Source organism: Misgurnus anguillicaudatus, chromosome 7 (genome assembly GCF_027580225.2).
Source record: "Misgurnus anguillicaudatus chromosome 7, ASM2758022v2, whole genome shotgun sequence".
In the NCBI taxonomy this organism is placed as follows: domain Eukaryota; kingdom Metazoa; phylum Chordata; class Actinopteri; order Cypriniformes; family Cobitidae; genus Misgurnus; species Misgurnus anguillicaudatus.
In genome coordinates, this window is record NC_073343.2 from 33,855,062 (window position 1) to 33,880,345 (window position 25,284).

At 38.0% G+C, this 25,284-nt stretch overlaps 1 protein-coding gene across 7 annotated transcripts in view; it reads left to right on the forward strand.

The window, feature by feature from the left end:
* Positions 1-25,284, forward strand: part of ralgapa2 (Ral GTPase activating protein catalytic subunit alpha 2) — a 162,621-nt gene that overhangs the window by 55,652 nt on the left and 81,685 nt on the right. For 6 of the 7 annotated variants that reach the window (XM_073869774.1, XM_073869777.1, XM_073869771.1 and 3 more), the window contains exons 13-28: positions 872-1,020; positions 1,110-1,221; positions 1,972-2,209; positions 4,012-4,185; positions 7,304-7,447; positions 10,201-10,311; positions 11,669-11,751; positions 11,834-11,921; positions 12,102-12,273; positions 13,525-13,646; positions 15,703-15,896; positions 16,003-16,101; positions 16,574-16,729; positions 24,304-24,432; positions 24,516-24,641; positions 24,852-24,910. In XM_073869774.1, coding sequence (XP_073725875.1) covers positions 872-1,020; positions 1,110-1,221; positions 1,972-2,209; positions 4,012-4,185; positions 7,304-7,447; positions 10,201-10,311; positions 11,669-11,751; positions 11,834-11,921; positions 12,102-12,273; positions 13,525-13,646; positions 15,703-15,896; positions 16,003-16,101; positions 16,574-16,729; positions 24,304-24,432; positions 24,516-24,641; positions 24,852-24,910 — 2,156 coding nt within the window. The remainder of the gene's footprint in view (positions 1-871; positions 1,021-1,109; positions 1,222-1,971; positions 2,210-4,011; positions 4,186-7,303; positions 7,448-10,200; positions 10,312-11,668; positions 11,752-11,833; positions 11,922-12,101; positions 12,274-13,524; positions 13,647-15,702; positions 15,897-16,002; positions 16,102-16,573; positions 16,730-24,303; positions 24,433-24,515; positions 24,642-24,851; positions 24,911-25,284) is intronic. The other variant, XM_073869775.1, reaches the window with a different exon arrangement.

Below are 25,284 nucleotides of genomic sequence, written 5' to 3' on the forward strand. Positions count from 1 at the left end.
CAGCCTTTTTGAGAAAAGTTGCCCACCCGCATTTTTGTGATTTTAACAAAAGTTTCACAAAATTCCTTTCAGGAAAAATTCTCTTTTATAAATGTATAAACATACAAATATATCAAATGAAAGAACACACCATCTGCTTTCAAACAAACAATAAACAAACAAACAAACAAACAAAAGGGGGAAAAACGTTTCATTATATATTTATTTTTCCACTTAATTTAACCACTGACATATGGATATTTCTCTTAAAAAATACAACATTTTGAGCAAAAAGCTTTAAAAAATTGCGTTTTTGTAAAGGAATTTATGTTAGAGATCAGACTCAGAATGACTATCAAACATAAAGGCAGTTAAAATAAATCATTAAATCTTTTTAACTTCCGTTTTTGATAAATTCGGTTTGGCGCCATCTGGTGGATTTCACTTTGAAATTCGTCCAGAAAGGTATATTTATCAGCTAAATATTAACTCATAATTGACGAGATAACTTGTCAATGGTGGGGAAAGAGTTAAATGGGGGCAGCCAGTGGTTAATGATCTGACATCGGCTGGGCATCACACTGCAGGAAGGCCAGTAGATCAGTGATGTGATGACCTTCACGTCAGCAGGAACTGGGTCTGTTAGTCTCAGACAAGACAGGGAAAGAGAAACAAAATCCTATTAGCGTAGAGGCCGTGTGCATGTAATACAAACAGTATTGTGGTGTCATATACCTGGCAAAGTTTCATAAAATAAAATCTTCTGCCAAGTAATGTAGTTCTTCAGAAACAGTTCAACAAAGTGCTTGCCAAGCATTCTCAACCAATCACAATCACGGACCAGAGATAACCATTATTATTTTACCATTTGTATGTGCTGTTTTTTTTTTAGGTGTTCCTGACAAACTCCGCTAACGTGTTTCTGTTGGAGCCGTGTCAGGATGTGCCGAAGCTGTTGGAGAACCAGCTGGATGTGTGCCGAGGAGTTTTGAGCGTCTATCGCCACATTATCATGGAGCAAAACATGAACCGCCAGACCTGGTCAGTCCATTTCCACACAGTCTGTATGTGCACTGCTCTGCTTATTCAGAATAGTTTTCTGATGAAGTGCATTGTGGGAATTTTTTTAGGGAGCAGTTACTGCAGGTGTTGCTGAGGATCACAGAAGCGGTGATGAAGAGACCACAGGACAACCAAAGAAAAGATATGTTCGCCCACAGTCTGGCCAGCATCCTCTTTAAAGTGAGTCAGAGATGAACCCATCACTTTATAGTGTTAACTACACTGCAAAAAATGATTTTCAAGAAAAAAATTCTTAGCACTTTTGTCTTGTTCTCAGCAAAAACATCCAAAAATTCCCAAATCAAGACGCTTCTTCTTGATGAGCAAAACGACTCAAGAAAACAAGTCTAGCCTTCAGACCAAAAATATCAAATGTAATTGATTTTGTGCATAAAACAAGCTAAAAATTTTTAAAAATATTCAAGATTTTTTTGTTTACACCCATTGACAGATTTTTTTGCTTGTTTAATCCACAAATTCACTTAAATTGTATGTTTTTTTTGTCTTAAAACTTAGACTTATTTTCTTAGGTTATTTTGCTAATCAAGAAAATGCATCTTGACTTGAGAATTTTTAGATATTTGTGCTTAAAGCAAGACAAAAATACTGTAAGAAAGTCATTTTTTGCAGTGCACAGTGAATCACTGCCTGCAATTTTTACACTTGAGAGACACTTTGGGAAGAGACTGCGAATCTTAAGATTATATAAACAAAAGTAAAAATTTTGCTGTACACAAAACATGGATGTCACTTATAGGAGGTTTCTAAAGGGCAATGGCTTGATAATTTGCAAGAATATGAGGGGTAAATATGTTACTTTGTGTTTTCTTTACAAATACCTCAGAAAAAGACAGTACACAAGACACAAAAAAGCCAAATTTTAGGTTTTAGGCCCAACCTCGTGTCTGACATTTGACTTGTTGTTTGCAGACGATCTTTGTGGCGTGGGTGCGGGCAAACCTTACTGTGTTCATATCCCGTGAGCTGTGGGATGATTTGCTGGCTGTGCTGTCGTCTCTCAGCCACTGGGAGGAGCTGGTGTTCGAGTGGGCCAGCATCATGGACTCACTTACTGCGGTGCTGGCACGATACGTCTACGGTCTGGACCTGCACAACCTGCCGCTGGACAAACTCTCGGAGCAGAAGGAAAAGAAGCAACGAGGCCGAGGTGTGTGTGTGTTGTGTGTAAATTTTAGTGGACTGAACACTTATTCTGTATATATTTTCACATTTTTGAAAATTAGTAAGCTCATCAAAACTATGGAATAGCAAAAATATAAATATAGCATAGATCTAAAGCATTTAACCTTAATCAAACCTAGTTTGTGATATATCATCTGCAGTATAAGTATCCTTTGTTTAGAGTTTATAGAAATGTGCTCTTGGCATTTTATCAAGCAGCTTCTTGAGCTGTCACAGTGACTATGTTTACTATACGTAAGGACTTAATCGAAATAAGATGATTACATGACTGAAACTAACCAACTAACTAATTTACATGCATTTTTTATTTGAAAGTATTTCGTTATTCGGTGCCGTGATGAAGACAGAAATATTATAACAGTTCCTGGAACGGTTTTATACGCTGCTGTCACGTGATTTGAGCTGTTTCTGGATGAAGGCGAACTGCTGAAAGCGAGTCGTGTTGACTCAGGGAAAACTTCCTAATGTCAAGTTTATATCAATTTTTTAAAGATTTTTAAGATCATGAGAAACATTTCAGTCAAGCTTTCTAATACTTTTGGACGGTAGTGTATGTAATACTTGTATATATATCATTAGAAAATACAGATATATGAACAGAAATAGAGAATAGACAGTTTCATTGATGCATGTTTTCTCAAAAGGCAAAATAATGCATGATTACTAGACTTGTCTGATATATCCGTTTGCCACTAAATGCTATTAAAATGTCTGTGTGTAGTAAGATATTAAATGTGTTTTCAGTTTGTGACACCACAGAAAAATGTGTTATTAACTACAGTGCCAAATTTGAATGATCAAAAAACTTCCAAATACGCAAATAAGTTCTTGGAAAAACATGCAGGATTCTCTGCTCTCAAACGCTGGGGGCATGTCGCATGTCCTCTGTGCTGAAACCACGCCCACTCGCGTAAAAGCTGCCATTTCTCTTAACTTTCAAATACTGATACAACCTGAATGGATGTTTATGATTGTGATAGGGGCGTGGCCATGCTCAGTGTCTCTGGTGCATCATCGAGTCACCGTTTTAGCCCCCCCATAAAAATCCTGAACACGGAAATGTGTTTAACGGTGAAACTTCATAATTTAGTACAACATAGTTCACAATCTTTGTAATATGTTTCTGCAATACATTTCTAATATTTATAATGTGTTTAGAAATAATTCTCTGAAATGACTTTACATTGACGTTAACTCTTTCCCCACCATTGACAAGTAATGTCGTCAGCTAAGAGAAAATATTTTCCGGCCAATGACGCTTTCCTGACGAGTTTTTACAGTAATCTGTAATTGCACTTTACCCAATTTATAAAAAAAACTGAAGCAAAAACTAATTTTTCAACATTTCGTGTATGTTTTGATCATCGTACTGAATCTGACCTCTAACATAATTCCTTTACAAAAATGCAATTGTTTCAGCTTTTTGCTCAAAATTTTGCATTTTTATAGAAACCTTTCCATATTTGAGAGCAAAAAAGAGAGCAAATGAAGATAGGATAAAACGTATTTTTTTTCCATTTTGTTGTTTTGTTGATTTGTTTAAAAGCAAAGGGTCTGTTCTTTCATTTGATATATTTGTATGTTTATATATTTATAGATTTTTTTTCGTGGAAGGCATTTTGTACAACTTTTTTCACAACTAGTCGTGCAACTTTTTAAAAAAGGCTGGCGGAGATAACATTTGCACGCATTGTCACAGACAAAAGTGGTCTGTTGATGGCCACATAAAAAGTTGCGGTACTCTGACTGACTCTGTATGTGTTTCAGGAGTAATGCAGGACTCTCAGAAATCCTCCGATGGTGCTCGATCGTTCTCCTTGAGCTGGAGGAACTCAGGAGATCAGATGGGAGCTCAGGAACCCATGAGAATCCGCAGTGCCACCACCACCGGGGCTCCCGCCGTGGAGAAAGCCCGCAATATCGTCCGTCAGAAAGCCTCAGGTGAGCTCTCTCTCTCCAATGTGCATGCGCTCTCTCTTTCTTTGTCTTCTTTTAATTCACTCTCTCCAGACTCAGATTGTATCTCTTTATGGTGGAGAGCTTGTTGAGTTTGCAGCAGATGCGTTTTGAGACTGAAGGACGCCTCTCACACACGCCGCCCCGCGGATGCGTTCGTGTACGTTCGAGGAACATGAAACGTTGTGGATTTAAATTCCTCCTTTTCTTTCGCCTAATTGGATTTCTCCCACATTGATCTTCAAACGTCCCTGCTCGTTCAGAGAGCCGTCTCATCGAACCGCCTGCCTGTTTTTGATAGTTTCATTAAGGGCGTAATTAATGCTCATTAATATGCATAAATGGGTAACTCTGCGAAAGCGATGTAATCTGAAAAGAGAAAGCGGTAATTAAAGCGCGCTGTAGAGGGAATAATAGAGTCCTTCTCTTTCACAGCGCTTCTCCAGACGTGACATGGAGTGGCCGGAAAACACAATGCTAATATTTTCTCTTATCGGAGCTGGCAACGCAAACTTAAAATAACACGCTTCATATTTCCCGCTCAGGGATTGAGTATCAAAAGACTCCTCAAAGAAAGTCCTCCGGTTTGACTTCAGCTTATTTCTGCAGAAGAAATGCACAAGTCATTGAAGAGAATTGATCAATTGGTTTGTATAGTATTAGTGGTGTTTGCTAAGGCAAGCATGCTCATACTTCATGCTGGACATTTTAATAAATAACTTATTTGAAGTACTGAACATCAGCAAGCAAATCGGCCAACAGCGTTTGTGCCACAAATGTGACTGATGTCACTTGGCATGTTGAGGAGAAATGTGCTACTTCTCTAAGCAAACTTCACATCTACTGTTATTTTGATACAATGAATCTAATGGCTTTTTGCATGTAAAACTGCACTCCCTATAAAGCACAAACATATAAATTCAGGGGTCCCCTGGTTTTTATTCAAATTAAAATACTACCTGAATTTAAATTCTCATGCTTCACTGCCGCAAAGTGATACTGTCTATTATTTAGCTTAGCTAGGGGACCCCCATAATCTTTGACATAATTTGAACACTGTACAATTTAGCAACCACATAGTAACTAGGGGTGTAAATCGGACCATTCATTACATTTCGATACAAAAAAATCTATACAATTCAAATCGTAAAAATCTGCAGTGATGCGATTTTTGCAGATACATCAAACGCTTCTTCGATGCGGTTACGATTCGGTTATTAGTCGATATTTTTATATTACATGCCTTGTTAAGCAGTTACATTTTTATTTAGAAAAGCAAAAAATATTTATAACATGAACATTTATTTAAACAATTTGAAAATGGCACAATCTCTGTCCCAATTGGAACATTTACAACAACAAACATTTACAAAAATCAAGCTTATGATGGCAACAGTCAAGGCTTTCAGTATTTTGTGCCAAATTGTGCAATAGTGACAATCAGGTAGTTTTAGAAACAATTTTATTAAATTGAAAAATAAACTAATATAAAAAATAAAGTTGTTAAACTTAAGCATTTGTTCTGTCACACAACTTTAGATCTAACAGTGCTGCAGTGGTCTCTTGAGAGATTTTTCTTAAAAAAAAAATCAAATGATCAACATGTTTTGCATGGACAATATCACTTGCAGTGCTAAACACACACTCCTCTTCTGTCTCTTTCACTGTGTTTTCGCTACTACAATCGCTTTGTTGCTGCATCGCATTCACTTGCTAATGCTAGCAGATGAAAATAAACAAAAATGCGCGCTTTGGCGGAAATGCATAGATGGACGTTACATCAAGGGAGTGTCAAAAATAGATTTTTTTACGTGTGGCATTGATGTATCGGATCGTTAGAAATCAAATCGATGTATCATTCCATATCGATGTATTGTTACACCCCTAATTGTACCACATCACTCACATTGTCCTCTTAAGATGTAAAATGCACTTTTTATTTATGCTTTTCTCAAATTCCTTAAAGAAACAGTTCACCCCAAAATCTAAATTTGCCCATATTTTACTCGCCCTCATGCCAAACACAGTTTGAAATAATGTCCTGGCTCTTTCTAGCTTTATAATGGCATTGGATAGTGCCTCATTTTTAAAGGGACACTCCACTTTTTTGAAAAAATGCTCATTTTCCAGCTAGAGTTAAACATTTGATTTTTATGTTATGTAATCCATTCAGCTGATCTCCAGGTATGGCGCTACCACTTTTCGCATAGCTTAGCACAATCCATTGAACCTGATTAGACCATTAGCATTGCTCTCAAAAATAACCAAAGAGTTTCAATATTTTTCACAATGATATTACGCAGTCCCCGAAAATACTCCCCTGCTATTGAAATTTACTAAGAGGACTATATTTGGGCGCTGCGTAATATCATTGCGCCTCCTGCAGCCATGGTACGGCAGCAAAGTCCTTGATCGTTAGGCCAGAGTAATGAGAGTATTGTTCCTAAACATATCTTCCTAGAAAATCACAACTTTTCATTTTCTGTCGGTCTTAGTACATGATGTAACTACAGAAGGGTCAAGTTTTAAATAAGAGAAATATCAAAGTTCTTTGGTCATTTTTGAGCGCAATGCTAATGGTCTAATCAGATTCAATGGATTGTGCTAAGCTATGCTAAAAGTGGTACCACCAGACCCGGAGATCGGCTGAATGGAAGACATTTATTAACTTTATGGATTAGTTTTTCATGAATGGTTGTGCTTTTGGGAGCTTTTAAAATGGGGCACTATCAAATACCATTATAAGGCTGAAAAGAGCCAGAATATTATTTAATATAACTCTGACTGAATTTGGCTGAAAGAAGAAAGTCATGTACTCCTAAGATGGCCTGAGGATGAGTAAAATATGGGCTGATTTTTATTTTGGGGTGAACTATTCCTTTAAGAAGTCTGTGAATCAGAGAAACGCCGCTGTACCTATAAATGCATTTTCTATTACTGCTTTCTCTCAACTTGCCTTTATTCTTTTGTTTCGCAGGGTTGGTGAACTTTTTTTTTTAAGTCAACTGTAGAACGTAATTGATATCTCTGTCCTCTCTTTCTCTCTCTGTCTCTGAACCTTTTTTCTGTCTCCTGCTCCGTCTTTGGCTTCCTCTATGGGCAGCTAAGAGAAGTCAATCTATCAGCAACTGTGTGCATCTTTGTGAGGCTTTACCGGCCACTAAGAGTGTGCCAATGCTGCTCCACACTGTCAGCTCTTTCTTACCTGGCATCTCTCACACTTCTCACTGCTCTCACAGACTGTCAGGTAACTTACTGCCTTTCTCACACAGCCTTGATTTCTTTTCCTTATCTCTCTCTTGTTTGTCATGTAATCATCTCAGACCGTAAAAACACCAGTTTGGCAGAAAGCAGGCAAAACATGGCAATGTATGAATCATTCTGTGTTTGTAACAGCAGTGCTAGCTCTTGCTTTCATGCTTTGACTGAGAATTAAACGTAAATAAGTGTTGTCGCTCTCTGACACCGTTTAAGCCGGTAAACGCATCAGCTCACTTTCATTTTAGCTTGACACAATACTGTATGATAATAAGGGGGCATATATACCAAGGCATTTACGCCGGCATATGTTTTTAGTTGTTTCCAATTTTTTCAAAAACTGCAGCAGCTCGCAGTTTTTTTTTTACTGAGTAAAACCTTCAGCTTGTCAATGTCACTTCTCACTTGGCTGTCCAGTCCAGAAGTATTATAGCAACCAAGGCCTTTACCAGAAAAAACGCTGGCAATCAACCACAGTCGGCATGCGCCTGCCGTTTTTAGCCGCGTTTAAATTCTTTGGTGTACACGCTCCTTAAGCGCTTTGGTTGCATCTGCTTTGCTTATCAATTTTTACTTTGGCTAAAACCTGTAGCTTGTCAACGTCACTTCTTACTCGGCTGTCCAATCCAGAAGTATCATAGCAACCAAAGCGTTTAGCTGAAAAAACGCTGACAATCGCCCACGGTCAGCGTCCGCCTTGTGTTTTTAGCCGTGTTTATATGCTTTGGTGTACACGCTCCCTAAACGCTTTGGTTGCGTCTGCTGTGTTTATCAGTCGTTGAACGATGTGCCGGTTGATTGTTGTGATATTTGTCCCGCCCCTCCTCCATTGTGATTGGACAGCTGAGTGAGAAGCGACATTAGTCCCTTTCTCACATACAGTCTTTACTGGTAATTTACTGGTAAATTGAAGTTACAATGTCATGTGTGAACAGAACCTTTCCGGTAAATCAGTGCTCCCAATTTACCAGTAAGACAGGTTGTAAGATTAATGGTAATTTGCCGGTAAGCGCTGTGTGTGAACGAAAAATATAGCATTACCGGCATTTAGATGACGTCAGACCGCGCTGACAGATCGGGCGGGCCAATCAGAAAGTTTTTTACACAGGTGACGCGGTTTCCCCCAGACTGTTTACGGACGTTTCCACATACATGTTGCTTAAAAGTCAAGCACACCTGAAGTTAACATCCACATTTCTTCACCAAAGTTGTTTAAAACAGCTTACCATCTAATTGCCAAATTACCGACGTCCTTAGCACACCATCTGTGAAGCCTAATGTGCAAACGCGCAGGTTCCGTTTGACGCCGCCTAACGCAATGTTGTTTTGTCACGAGCAACTTCGTGACCGTTTGCCACAGATGTGAAAACAACAAAATACGGACCGTGGATATTAAGTCATAACCCGCCGTTTACAAATACGACACGGACGGAGCTCGCCAGCCGCGCGCCACAGGTAACTTCCGCTTTCTCTCCGAGTTTACCGGTATTTTGATACTGATGTGTGAATGATGTCTTACTGGTAAAAAGACGCAACGTCACTGCATGTGTGAACAGCACATTTTTGTATTTACTGGTAAATTCATTCTGGTAAATTCATGGTAATTTACCAGAATTACTGTGTGAAAGAGGCTAATGACTAACTCAGTGTTTCACCCAAAGATTAACATTTTTTTTAATTCTGGGCGCTCAGCACTGAGCACGGGAAAAATACCAGGTGCTGGCGTTTTTGAAAAATGCGGCACTTCCATTTGAAACAATTAAAAACATATGTTGGCCACAAGCATAAACGCTTTGGTGTGCACGCCCCTTTAGCTGAAAAAGCGCTGGCAATCGCCCATAGTCGGTGTCCGCCTGGCATTTTTAGCTGTGTTTAAATGCTTTGGTGTATACGCTCCCTAAGCACTTTGGTTGCTTCTGCTTTGTTTATCAGTTGTTGAATAATGCCCCAGTTTTGATATTTGTCCCCGCCCCTCCACTGTGATTGGACGGCCGAGTAAGAAGTGACAAACTGAGCGTTTCAGTTCAATTTTTTCAATTCTGGGCGCTCAGCGCTGAGCACGAAAAAAACTTTTCTGCCAGCATAAACGCTTTGGTGTGCGCGCCTCTTTAGCTGAAAAAAGCGCCCACAGTCGGCATCCGGCAGGCGTTTTTAGCCGTGTTTAAATGTTTTGATGTGCACGCCCCTTAATGAAATAAGGACATTTAGTTCTGAAGAGAGCTTCAATTGTACAATCCCTGTGGATTAAACAAAACATATCATTTTAGACAATAGATGTTCTTCTGTATGTCTTTGTGAACGTGTACAGTACTCTCCATTCCAGCATTGTATTTATTGTACAGTACATCATGTGATTTCTACCTATCCTTTTACTGCAACATCCTCTTGGGGCAGAGACAAATCAGTGGCTTTTAAAGCTTAAGACAGGCCATGACAACTCATTTATTCAGTTCTCCTTCAAAGCACGAATGCAAGAGTGATTTACTTTTCACTTAGTCACTGAACCAGGCTAACATGGGTAACTAGTCATTTGCATGCAGTTTTTCCCCGTTTGCGGAATGTTAAATCGAGTGCCATCCATTGGGCTGTGATAAACGTGAATCTTCAGTGTCAGGTGCTGATGGTCTGTCTGTCTATGTGTGTGTGTGTGTGTGTGTGTGTGTGTGTGTGTGTGTGTGTGTGTGTGTGTGTGTGTGTGTGTGTGTGTGTGTGTGTGTGTGTGTGTGTGTGTGTGTGTGGCAGACGTGGAGGAGTGTCAGCTGTCTGAATGTGAGACAGGTGATGGAGACAGTCCACTTCCCCGCTCCAGCAGTGCATCTGACATCACACAGCAGATCAACGACACCTTCCCAGGTATCTGAGAAAGCAGACAGGCATCAATGATGTGATCTATTATTGGAGCAAAGGCTTGAAAATTGATTCAGTCATTTACAATACAATGATTTTCACTCACATGAGATGAAGATGAAGAGTGCATTCATATAAGTGGTGTAAAAATGACTTTTTTGTTTTATATACGAGTGGTCTCCCTCACGATGGCTGCCATGTTTAGATCACATGACCAGCTGAACATTTTACATTGTGAAACAAAATAGCCATTATAGACAAATGCACCTGTTAAAGGATAATTGCACTTTCATTTAACTCACCTCCATGTCATCCAAGATGTTTGTCTTTCTTTGTTCAGTCGAGAAGAAATTACGTTTATTGAGATTTTTTCACCATAAACAATTACAGTTTCAATGCAACGATCGTTAAGGACTGTAAACGATCCCAACAGAGGCATAACTGTGGGTACACACCAGACGCGAGTCCAACAATTTGTGCGAGTAGATTACATACAAAGTCAAGGCAAAGACGCGATCAGACATATGATATGAAAACGCGCTATTCGCCTCAAACACATTTTCACCCAAGTTAAAAATATTCAACTCGAGCGAAAATTCGCATAACACGAAGTTAAAAAATCCCACGAGTAATCTAGAGCGAGTTACACGATGCCCCGCTTTTGGTGTGTACGTAGCATAAGAGTCTTATCTAGCAAACAAGCTTTATTTTCGCCAAAAAAATAGAAAAGTAATGTATTTTTTAATCACAACTTCTCGTCTTGCACCAGCCATGTGACGCGCCAGCGCGATCTTACGTATTACGTATTCACGTCGAAAGGTCGCACATGATGTGTGCAAAAATACCGCTCCAGTGTTTACAAGTGTGAAGAAAGAGGAGCGTTCAGACGTTGTTGTATGTGAAATGATGCTAAGTAATGTCTTTGTGTCAGTTTATTGTAACACGTGACCTTTAGACGTGATTACGTAATACGTAAGGTCGTGCTGGCTTGTCACATGGCTAGTGCAAGACAAGAAGTTGTTTGGGTTTTTTGTGTGAAATGACAATGGTTTCACTAGATAAGACCCTTATGCCTCGGTTGGGATCGTTTAGAGCCGTTTGAAGCTGCATTGAAACTGTAAACTGTTGAGAAAAGTCCACTATATGGAGAAAGAAACTAGAACGTTTTCCTCAAAAAACTTAATTTCTTCTCCACTGAACCAAGAAAGACATAAACATCTTGGATGACATGATGGTGAGTAAATTATTAGGATTGTAGTAATCCTTTAATAGTCAAAAATGTAAAATGTATTTAGGTTATTTCTTGTTTAGTCATCTGAGAGTAAAGGATTAGTAATGTATGATATAACTGTATGACATACAGGACAGAAGAGAGATGAGTCTCCACATGCAGGCAGAGCATCAGAAAACAGCTCTACAGGGAAAAGAGAAATTGACGCTCCCATGGTCAGTAAAATCATCATCATCATTCAAATGTGAACATCAGAATGCAATTGAATGATCTAATGATCTTAGTGTCTCTCTACAGATTCTGATCCGGAGGAGCAGCAGTCCAGCCGATCTGGATTATCCACCAGAGGGCGCTCCAACATCCAAAACTAGACTGCGGCAGAAAAGTATGCTTTCACCAAACATCATTCAAACACGTTTTACACGTCTAATGGTTGCTTCTTTACAGATAATTTTAGCACACAAACACATGTTCACTTACTTTTATGATCTATTCATTTAATTAGTAAGTCTTTTTGTCTGTTTTACTTTACACGTGTAAATATAAGCTTTGTGTCTGGTCTCAGGTGAGAGCATAAGCAGTGAGACGTCTAACGGCTATCTGAACGACGCTGAGGCGGGTCTGCTGTCGTGGCATGCGGAGGAGGAGGAGCCGGACTCCTCCTCTCATGAGATGAGTGTTACCGTGGAAACAGGGAGCCAGAGGAGCCTCCTACTGAGCCACACTGAAGCTCTGGCAGATAGATGTCTCGACACAAACACTCGCTCACCCTTAAACATCCAGCCTGCCAATCACTCATGTGACCCATATGGAGTCACATGACCTCCTGTTCCTCAGCCTTTGTGTTGTGAAGTTGTTATTTTTCGTTTGTGTTTGTAAATATACCCAATCCTGTGATGTGAGCCGATGACATCAGCACCCCATGTGATCATACAGATCTCTGTCAGAATCTGTGGAATTCTGTCGTTTACCACAAAAATAATTGAGTTTTCCTCTCAGTAATATGACAGTAACATAAATACAGCTGTTTTAAAAGCCATAACTTTCAAACATTAGCATGAGCCTGGTGTGCAGGAATCTTTAAAGCTGTAAGCTGTATCTTTAAAGCGATATCTCCTGAAGATTATAATGGCTTATGTACACATACAGTTGCGATCATAAGTTTACAAACACCTTGCAGTGTGTTGGAAACTTTCTGTAAACAAGTTTTTAATCTTCAAAATTTCCTCTTCTTTTTTCAAAATGTTTAGCATTTTCCAGATTCTGTAAACTTTTAATCGCAACTCAGTATGTATACTTTTTACATATTTATACTATTTTACAAAAATGCTACAAATAATTGAAAAACGGAAATTGTGCATTATCCATATTATGTGTGCAAGAAAATAATGACTATTAAGATATTTTGTTTGGCAATACTGTAACAATTTAAAATTAAAAATCATACAAGATTCATGTTTACATCCCGACCACAAGATGGCATTCTCTTTATCTCTAAACTTGACAAGAATTACTAGCATGGGGTGCCACAATTATAATTTTTTTGATAAGGTTTTCATATGGTGTTGTGTTCTCAATGACAGCTTTCCTAAAGTTATTATTTTCCTAAAACAAGAAATAAAAATCACCACCGGGGTCGTAGTACCACAATGTATTGCAACATATTGCATCGCAACCCCTGTATCACGACACACGTCATATCGTGAGATTCTTGCCGGTACACATTTCTAATCCATATTCTACTACACTGTTGGTATGCAAGCAGTCTCAGAATGACTATGAGTAACGCAGGTGGTCATCACATTAAGATACGGTTCATCCTTTACACATTTATGTGGTAATCGTCAGCACACCCCAGATTCTGTCGACATGGGTTGTATTCATTCCATTTATGATTCGCTGTCGTGCCTCATGAGTTTGTTTGTGATTGTGTCTGTGATTGTTGTGATTTCACCATCGTGCTCCATCCATTACTATGTTGTGTGCATAGGGTCTGAATGTGCGGCCCCTTCTCAATGTCCCCCAGTGTCTCCTGCTCTTCTCCTGCCACAAGGATGCTGTGAGGGCCCTCAGCTCCTGGAAGAGGCCATGAACATGTCTCACCATCTGGGTATTGCACTCATCATCTCTACCAAATTCATCTTTACCTCACTCTACCTCCCTCTTTCCATCTTTCCTTTACATTTAACTGTGCACGCCAGCATTTTATGGACATGTTAGCAAAGCAATTTTGAGCTCTCAGTGTATGTGTGATGCTAAGTGCTAAACCAAAACGCTTGGTGTCTTGTGTTTTTCAAATTTAAACTGTCTGTAAGGTAAATGTATGTATGGAAAACTCCCCGCTTCATTATTGAGATGACTGGATTTCAGCAGTACAATTTTGCAGTAGTCAAAAATGTGGCCACTACTTAAGCGGCATGCTTATGATTTTAATGTGGATGTGCCAATATTTATCGGCTGATTTTTGACCAATTTAAAATTATTGGTATAACGACTAAAGCATATAAACAATGGGTCTCATTCACTGATAAGTGCGTACGTTTTACATATTTATACGCAAATTTAAAAAAAACTTTCACAACACATGCGTATGCACATGAGTTTGTTCTTAACTCTTTCTTTGCCATTGACGAGTTATTAAGAGAAAACGCATCCCTGCCACTGACGATTTTTACTATGATCCACTAGGTGGCGCTCTTACCCATCTTGCCCAAACACTGAAGCATCCAATGCAATTATGTCAGCTTTTTTTGCTTAAAATTGGTTATTTTTGAAGAAACATATACCCTTAATTAAGAGGTAATAAAAAAGAGAACAAATGAAGGTGGAATTAAATGTTTTTTTGTTTTGTTTGAAAGCAGAGTCTGTTCTTTCATTTGATATATTGTATGTTTATATATTTGAAGAAAAAAATCAGGAAGGCATTAAACTTTTGTGAGAATTATAAAAAAGGCTGGCGCTTGCTGGCAACTTGTTTTAAAAACGTTGGCAGGGAATGAGTTCATTCTTACGTTAGTGAATTTGGTGTGTCATAACATTTACATTACATTTACATTAAGCAGAGATAGCGTAAATATTTGTCATTATGTGCATCTGTAGAAAAAAATATATAGCGTATATAATAATGTATAATATGCTATATATAATAATAAAATAGATAATGTATTTAATGCATAATATAGAAAATATTATAATCTAAAATATAATGAATTTTTTTCAAACATTTAGAAGCGATTTTAGTATGAAACGTTTTGTGAAATGATGCTTTACGTCCGTATGCCCATTTTACACACAGGGTTGTGCATAATGCTTAGTGATTAGTGAATGAGACCCAATGATCTATTTTAATGATAAAGTAAGTGACAAATATCTGCAATGGTTTTTTGAAAAAAATCAATATCAAACTGACCAAAAAAATTTCCTTTTTGGTGCATCATTAGTATTGACTGATTTAAAAAGCAAAATCAGTTCCTAGTGTTTGTAACTGAAATGTCTAAAAAATGTCTTCACAAAGTCTAAAAATGCTGTCGAAAAAGAAAGCTTATTTGGTTTTAAAACATTATAAAAGTTGAAATTATTTTATTTCCTGTTATGTAAAAACAGACTTTTAATGCCTAAATAGATACAGTATATTATAGTTCATGATGGAAATAATTAAGCCTTTGAAGTAAATTGGATTGCCTGTAGTGATACAAGTTGACTTTACAAGATGAACTACCAAAATGCCGCGCAGGATTATAACCGCACATTTGATTAAAATAGCTTTTCTACAAAACAAAATTTCCATGAAATGAGTGAGGTAGAGGAGTGTTTATTGGGATCTGTGGTGGTTGAGCTAGGCTAGCTCAGATGTACAGCACGGTCAAGGATTCATCTATTGAACAGCAAGGTTAAGAGAGACCCATTCAACACAATTAACCAGGACAAAAAGTAGTCTGTAGGCGATCATCAGTCCGACATTTAAACATCCTGTCCGTCTCCTTGGGGGTTAGCGGGTCTCTCGTGTCCTTTAGCACTTCCAAATATATCTTTTGACCCTTAAGTCAGTAAATTAGTGGACACACAGGTTTGTTTCTTTGCATCTACAGTACAGAAGAAGAAAACAAAACCTGAAAGTATTTATCACACCTTGAATGTTCAGTCTGTGTTTCTGTTTTTCACTACAGATAGCAGCGAGTTTTTGGCTGATGACGTCAGCATCATCGCCGGTGGCAGTTTGACTGGATGGCACGCCGACTCTGCCTTCGTCCTTTGGAGGCGGATCCTGGGGATACTCGGCGACGTTAACAGCATCCGCTCCGCTCGTATCCACGCAAAGGTCCTCAGTTACCTCTATGAGCTCTGGCACAAACTGGCCAAGGTGGGTTCCCATCACTTCTCTGGAAAACCTCGCCATTACGGTTACATTATAATCCAAAAGATTAATATTTTAATGCAAAACCTGTTGTTTTGAACTCATGTATCAGATCAGAGATAACCTTGGGATCAGGGCGGACACAGAGCCAGACGTGCCCAAACCATTGTTCATCCCTCCTCTACGCATGCTTGCCTCCTGGCTCTTTAAGGTAACACATTGATAAACACACATGATGCCCATTTCAAGAGTTACCTCAGAAACTACTCGGTTTTGGAGCAAACTATTTTAACTTATACTCCAGGATAGAGATGACAGGAATTGTGGAAGGTGCTCAAGCCTATGACTTGTCAAAAGCATATGATGCAAAACCAGTGAGAAAAAGAAAAGCTAATACTTTATATTTAAACAGGCTTAAAAACAGGGAACTATCATCTGTGTTCATATAAAAACAAAAAATCAATGAAGGATCCAAAAGGTTAAGCACAGCTCTGATAATGAGCTTCTTATCGTATGTCTTGTGTTGCACAAACATAGTTAACACTAGATTACATCAGCTCAAGTTTCTGTAGGGAAAATCTTTTCAGTTGTGTAGTTCCTCTCTAAAGGTCTTTGTGTTGTTTTTCAGCAGTAATGGTTTTATATATGGTATATGATTGACTGTATATGATCTGTGTGTTCAGGCTACAATGCTGCCGTCAGAGTTCAAGGCTGGGAAGCTACATGCATATAAACTCATCTGTGAGATGATGACCAAACATCAGGACGTCCTGCCGAATAGTGACTTTCTGGTGCATCTCTACCACGTCATGCACAAGGGCTTCACCAGTGAAGATCAGGTATCAGCTCACATTCTTTATGCATTATATAATGTGCTATGTTTTATTTAAACACGCTGGTTCTGCTCATTTCATGTTAATCTTGAGTACTTATAGAGTAGTATTAACATGCTTTATATCTCAGGCGAGTCTTTATTTTTATCAAATATATAAAAGACAGATCCACTGTACCGATTGTTTCCAAAAAAAGCACGTGTTCCTGGAGGCGTCCAGCGGGAGGAGCAAGTTCAGAGCAAGCAACATACACAGACCCACTATCTCCGGATATCTTATGATTGACTACATGCACGGGTCCTTGAAATCCTTGAAAGTTCAATCTGGAGGAAAAAAATCAAGGCTTTGGGAAGTTTTTGAAAACTTACATTTATAGATACAGGTCATTGAAAGTGCTTGAATCTATTTTATGCAAGTTTTCTGAGAAAAAAATCATATTATTCCCTGAGTAGTGTAGGATAATAATATCATAAAAATGATCATACCAAATGTCTACCCGTGGTACGTAAGGGATGCCCATGTTGGAAAAACGTTCCCAGATTTGGAAAGAGGCGGCATGAATTTGGCCTAGAAATACGATACAACTCTTAAATGGCTGCACTGTTTGTCATTTGTTTTGTGGAAGAGAGAAACCCTTACGAGATTAAGATTAAAACATGTTAAATATTGCATTAAAATTTATTTGGAGTAAAACGTGATATAAATCATCAGTTGCACTTGGTTTGTGTGTCCTGTTAATGAGGTATGTGGAGATATAGGCTGCGTCCAAAACCTCCTACTTCCATACTATATTGTAGACGAAAAGCAGTAGGCGAGGCGAGTAGTATGTCCAAATTCATAGTTTTCCAAAATCAGTAAGAACCCGGATGACTACTTCCGGTTAGATTTTGCAGTGTGCATACGACGGACACTTCACTATCCCATGATGCCCCGGGAGAGGGGTTATCCAACAAAGAAGAAGAAGAGGCGTCGTCATATTAGAGCCGTTTCTCAATAAGCGTTCTTGTCTGTACTAGTGTTCTTGTGGACTTGTGTAACAACATCAGTCGCGGCCCAAGTACTGTTCCAATTCAAAGTTCGCATCAAGCCCAAGTTCACATAAAATCCCAGGATGTGTTCTTGATCCGCCCATTTTATCGAGGATGCATCAGAGGAGACTTGTGTGGACTTATGACAGCGAGGTTTCCCAGAATGCATTTCGCGTCAGGAGTTCGTTCTTCCGAGTCTGAACTTGCAAGTTCGAACTACGAAGGACACAAGTCCGAGTTTGGCGTACTTGGTATTGAGAAACAACTTAGGAAATGGCGGACAGCGGTCATGCAGTTGTATTTGCACTGGAATGACATGACGTGATGACGGCGTATGTCACGTGATGTATTAACATGGCGGATGTAGTACGTCTGTATCTCATTCATACTACCAGGATTCATACTATACAGTACCTACTGTTTTAACGGTAAGTAGGTACTTCATCTCATTCAGTACGTACTGCCATAGTATGCAGTTTCGGACGCAGCCATAGTTTGTAACATCTTGAGATGTTTGAGATTAATCGTCGAGAAGCCTAACCAAAGGTCAGATAACTAAACAAAAGCCTGCACAGTTTTTAACATGATGTTAACAAAATTTGATCATGATACTGTACCACCAGCGCTTTGGACTCTGTCCTAAATTCTGTAAAATAATGTGGAAATATTAGCATAGTGTTTGGGAAAACAAGTTGCCTTTAAATCAAACCAACATTTTTTATTTTATTTTTTATATTTTTCGAGCATTTTTGCCTTTATTTAACAGTAAGTGAGGAGAGGACAGGACAGGAAAGTACAGGGAGGAGAGAAGGGTATGGGATCGGCAAATGACCACGAGCCGGGAATCGAACTCGGGTCGTCAAACATGCTGGAGCGCTGCCCACTACACCATCGGTTTCGACAAACATAAACATTTTGAAGGGAAATTAAGGATCTTTACATTTGACAGTCCTAACACCTGCATAATATTTCTTGTTTTGTGCTTTTCACAGTGTAAGTGCTTTGCATTCTGACCACTAGATGGTGCCGCAGTCATTTTTACCATCTGACTTCACATCTGTTGAGTCTGTGTTTGATGTAACTCTCGATTCATGAACAATCACTTTTGAATCATCGAATGATTCATTACATTTCATGTGGTGGTGACTAAGAAGTATAAAGTTTGTTTGTATGTTTTATTGCACCACTTTGATACTCTTTTTAAGTTTATTAATAAAATCATTTTGAAAAAAAATCATTTTTTCTGAAATATAGTTAATGGGAGCTGGATGGATTTAAATCTTTTTTTTTTTACTTTTAACTTTTATGTCTGGAAAAAATTTCAATGAATTCAATTTAATTTATAAAAATCTGTTATTTTTAAGCTCTGTTTGTTTTGAGATGTGTCTGTTTATCTGCGGTCTGCTTGGTCTTAATCATGCAGATATACTCTCACATCTCCTATAGTGTGTTTTAGATAGCATGTACTGATACTGTTTTCGTGTTTTGTACCGAGCAGCAGTAAGCGCTCTCTGAATTTGCAGATTGAACAGTGCCAGATATTTTAAAGGGTTTGGACAGAGAGAGAAAGAGAGACAACAAAAGTGCTTTAGCTTCTGTTGTGGATAATAATCACAGTGCACTTTAATCCTCACTCACTTCAGGTGTAGGTTTGAAGCTCAAATGGCTCTCAGGGCAGTTGTGTGTTTTCGCAGTCACTTGATGGAGTTGTTAAAGTCGAGCTTAACTTGGGTTGCGTTACGAGTTTGTACAGATGATACACATCACTTACACATCGGTGCACACTCGGGGCAAAATTGTTTTTCAAGCAAACTGCGAAAACAACTTGAATTGTGTTAGATTTAAGCTGCAATTGTGTTATTTTCTGGTGCAATGACATTTTTGGCAGCTTTTAAAATAATGTGTCAAATAACAAACTGAAGTGGTTGAACATGTTGTTTTACTTACAGGCAGCAATAGAAGATAGATCATCAATCTAGATATAGATTTACCAACAACAGATTTATCAATGATACTTATTGATAAGAATTAATTCATTTCCATTAAATTAATACTTTAAATGGTAGTAGTGTAACTCTTTTTAAATGTTTTAGGGTTTATTGTTAAAAAACAGTGTAAAACCTGCAAATACGACTTTATCTGTGCATCATATTATTGACAATAATTTTGTATTGTCTGTATAAAATCATCACTATATTTTTCCCTGAAACTTTGAACTTGATTTGGACAGTGTGGGGGGTTTCTCAGACAGGGCTTATCTTATTCCCAGACTGTAATGCATATTTGAGCTGCCTTAATTTTATAACAAATATCAGTGCTGTTGTTTTGTGATGAACACCAGTAATGTAAAAATTACTTCATAATTTTATACCAATTTAACCAAGGCCTAGTCCTGAAATAATTTAAACTTTGTCTGGGTCAGCCAACTATGGGGTGGTTTCCGAGATTGGGATTATCTAAAGCCATGACTAGGCCTTAATTTAATTAGGAAATATAACTAGTTTTAACAAACATACTTTACTTGTGTTGTGTCAATTTTGAGTCAAAACAAAGGGCACTGATGTATTTTAAGATACGTCAGGTAAAGTTGTTTTCAGTTTGGACAGCGCTTACATTTATTTTAGTCTAGGACTAGTCTAATCCCTGTCTGGGAAACCACCCCTATAAGTTTCAGGATAAATGATAAAACGACTATAAGAGAAAGGTCTGTTTTTTCTGAAACAGTGCAGTCAGAAACACCCTGATAACATCATTATTGTTTTAAATGAAAAATGTTGCAGCATGAAAAAAATTCATTGTAGTAAAATGTACATTTTAAAAAGTAAATTTAGGGTTTTATTTATTTGTAAATGCATATGCGCTCATTGGCGCACTCTGCAGCTGGTGGCGCCCTAGGCAACCACCTAGTTTGCCTATGCCTTAAAACAGCCCTGCATAGATAAATACATAACTCTTTTCCCACCTTTTTCTTTTTTTAAAAAGTTGCCAGTCAGCGCCAGCATTTTTCATGATTTTCACAGAAGTTTAATGCCTTTCAGGAAAATGTTCTTCTTTAAATATTTAAACATAAAATATAAAAGGACAGACCCACCAAATTGTGAGCAAAAAGCAGAGATAATTCCATTTTTGTGGACTACTTTTGATAGAAATCAGATTCATAGTGATTCTCAAAACATACACAGACATACAGCTGTTTGCCCTAGGGTGATACTTCCAGGTTTTATAAGTTGGGTAAGAGTTATAAGCGCTTTCTCTTAATTGATGAGTTAACTCGCCAATGGCGAGGAAAGAGTTAAATGGTAGTGATATTTATTTACTATATAAATTAAATAAATTGCATGATATATGCCAGTAAATTACAAATTACAATTGATTAAGTTTGGGATTATATTCATTGTGTTGTGTTTTATTTGAACCTATTTATTCCTAAAATGCCTAAAACCTGTTATTCTAGGATAAATCCCCTTATCTCCTGAGGGTTTTCAGAAAAAAATACTAAGAATTGTCACGTCTACCAAAACTTAATATCTAAGCCTCTGTAGCACTTAGAAAGTAACCGGCGGTAGATGTAATGTTTTGGCGCGAAGCATCAGGCACAAATGGGTTAGTAGTTTTATTATGTACACAACAATTCAATTCAATTTTATTTATATAGCGCTTTTCACAAGTGTAAATTGTTGCAAAGCAGCTTTACATGAAAAGATGTAGAATAGAACACAGAAAATCAATAGATAATATAAGAAGTAGAGATAGCGGCTAAGGTTAAACCGTACAAGCGAGCATATTAATAATGTAACGTATACAGTAAAGTGCTAAGTTAAGCCAAAGTTGACTGACTCTCCCTGGGACGAAAAACCCCCTAGGAAAAAACCCAATGGGAAAAACTCCTAGAAGGACAAAAACCCTTGGGAGGAATTAATATATATTTATATTAGGGCTGTCAATAGATAAAAAAAAATAATCTAGATTAATCGCATGATTTCATGAGTTAACTCGCGATTAATCGCAAATTAATCGCACATTTTTATCCATTCTAAATTTACCCTAATTTAACACTTTTCGGGTTTTTAATATTCTAATCATATATACATATATAGATGCTTTATGCAAATGTATGTTAACAACAGCCTGTTTACATTTTTAACAGGATCATCAGCCATTGTTTTGTATACGAATTTTCCTTTAAGAAGATTTTTCTTTCTCCATTTTTGTTTGCTGCTGCATCATTTGTGACCTGTGCTGGCAAGTTGAGTCAGAATTAGCAAATTTTTAAAAAAAATAGTTGTTCATATTTTGACATTCTCTATTAAAACATAGAACAATGCATGATTTGTTGAAATATAACAAAATATGACAGAACTACACGTGTTTGAAGTTGAAAGAGTCAAATTACCACAAAAATTACCACATCCATACATTATATTACCACATCAATACCTTAAAATCACTGGTAAAACTAATAGATTTAGCACACACAAAGCAAAAACATCATCAATGTATGTTCAACTTTTTTCCTTTTGTTTGATTGATATTGTGACAGACTGCTTAAAATCTAAGTGATCTAATATAATGTTACACATCAGATATTTTTACCCAACAGTTAACCAAACATTTACTTAAGACATAACAGATTATAGATCCTACCTTCGTGAATTCTTATCAAAACAGATATTTGTAAAACTGTAATTTTGTGTAGATTTCTATATATCCAGGTCGCGCACTCGCGCGTCTGTGTGCACGCGCTTCAGATGTCAGTCAGTCAGCCAGCGTGAGGGGATCGCTTTTGAGTCTTGTCGCTCTTAATAACTCTTTAACATTAATCAGGTACCGAACTTTAATGACTCTCTTAATGACTATTTTAAGATCAAGCAAGTCCTGCAGTCTATTTTATACGTCATGCATAAAAGCGAAACCAAAGTGAATTGAGACGCATTTTTGTAGAAGATTAAGCATTAGGAGGACTGTAACGTTACACCTCTCAGACGTATAAATAAAGATCATATCAGATGTCCAACCAGCATTTAGAGCATTGGATTTGGTAGACGATTTGCTTAATGTTCTTATTTCTATGAAAACCTTTTACTCATTTAGAGAGAGTCACATTTGTCTGCGTCTCTGTTCATTCAACTATGGGCTGGACCAAGGGTCAAACAGAAATTGCGCGTTGCGTTAATCTCCGTTAATAAAATTAGTGGCGTTAAAATGAATTTGCGTTAACGCGTTATTAACGCGTTAATTTTGACAGCCCTAATTTATATATATATATATAGATACGGTAGGATCATAAAGACTGACGTTTACATTTATGCATTAAGCAGATGCTTTTATCTCCAATAAAGCGTAGTGGTAAAGCATTGTGCTAGCAACATAAAAGGTCATAGGTTCAAACCCAGGGAAGATGTATGATAAAAATGTATACCTTGCAATGCTTTGCAAGTTGGCTTTGAAAAAAAACATCTACCAAATGCATAAAGTGACTTAAAGTGTATTACAAGGTATAAATTGTATTTATCTGTATGCGTGTTCCCTGGGTTCAAACCCATGATCTTTTTAACAGAATGCTCTACTGTTGAGCTTTACAGGAGTATTATAGTTTCTTTAGCATCTCACACCATGAGTGCCACAGTCTTACCTTGTAAAAATAATGCATGCACAGTTAGCTTTAATGTAGTAACGTGAACCAAACTTATATTTTACTGTGTGCTGCAGTGTAAAAGGGTTGGGTATAAAACGTACCTGTACAAAAACAGAGTCTACAGTTAATCATTGAACCGTTCTTTGTGCTCCTTTATAGGAACAGGTAAGTCAATAAATAAGGCCAGTGCCAACAGGTGTCGAATCGTCAGCTGGATTTACTAAATACACGTTGACCATCCACACATTGATTTTTACCTCCGTTTGGAGTCATGTAAAAGTCAAAGAGATATTTTGCTTCATTTAAAGTCTCCAGTGGAAAAGGACAGCCAGCAGGTCTATCACTTGTGTGTACCGCACACATACATCTATCATGTTTAACTGTCAGGCACACATTGTAGATTGGCCCGGCTGTATTTACAGCTGCATAATAGACCCGCTTTGCCAAATTGCCGCTTCCTCCAAAATGCTCATTTTGGGTAATCATGCTCCAGTTTGGTGGCGGTTAATTACCACTGGTTGCTAAGCATTGCAAAGGTCAGTTATTGCAGAATGAGGGTAAAATGTCCCTGTAGATGCGCTGCTTCCTTCAATTTCGCATCTCCCTCTCAGCAGGAACCTTTTTATGTGCCTGGATTGCCTACGGTATGTTTTTTTGACGGTGTTTACAAAGGATTCAATTAAGAAAGATGAATGTGGCAGGTACAGTGCAGCCATGTTTGTTTGTTTGTTTGTTTGTACACACAGCTCAGGAAGCTCACTGTGTTTGAACCTTATGAAATCAGAAATGTGGTTTGAAGAATTCTGCATTTTTGGTTTGTTACATGGTGGTGCTAATTGTACGTGCCGTCGCCCCGAGTTCATACCTTTTGGCCTCCTGTCAGCAATACTTATTCTCTTTTGTTGTGGTTTCCTCAGGACGTGTTGAACACGATGATCAGGTGGTGTTCGCCTCGCTTTTTCTTCCTGGGCCTGCCGGGCTTCACCATGCTCGTGGGCGACTTCATCACCGCTGCTGCCCGCATCCTTAACACAGACTCTTTTGAGGTACCTGCATGTGTCCGGTCCTTAAATATTCTTCACCTCTGCACCCCTCACAAAAGCACACATTGGTGTTTTCTTTGATGTAGGCTCCTCGGATCGAGGCTCAGACGATTCTCGGGTCCCTCGTGTGTTTTCCTAACCTGTATAAGCAGATCCCCTCTTTGCAGTCTCCGTCATCTGAGGACATCGTAGTGGGCCAAGAAGACATGAAGGTATTTATTTTACACTAAGTCCTGTGAATCCTAACCTATCCTTGGTTCATGTAGTTAGGTTAGATAGTTACAGTAGCTGTCATTTTTCTTTTCATTGATGAAATTTAAATATATGCAAATAAAATATGCTAAACCAAACCATAACAGAATTTTGATTTCTGCATTGCAGATACTGTCAGGTTTGATTATTATCTGTCTTTCTGTCTATAGGACTATCTTGTCAACATCCTGTTAAAGACTGCTCGTAATGAGACGTGTGAAGGAGCCAGGTACAGTTGACCCATTTACTCATCATCCCCTTGATTTAGATTGATAATAAAATCATTAACTCATTCCCCGCCAGCATTTTTTGAAAAGTTGCCGCCCTGCATTTTTTGTGATTTTTACAAAAGTTTCACGAAATGCCTTCCAGGAAAATTTTCTTCTAAAAATATATAAACATACAAACGAAGAGTTTGGTTCCAAAACGCGCTAAACTGTATTTTTGGGAAAAAATGAGCTATTGCCAGAATCAGTAATATATCAGGTCAGTATTTAAAAGTAAATTCTTATTTTTTCGCAAAATCCAATATCAGTCGTATTATTCTGTCATCTTTTCTCCCTTTTTCCCAAAACGTGATAAACGCCACTCCTCCTTTTCTAC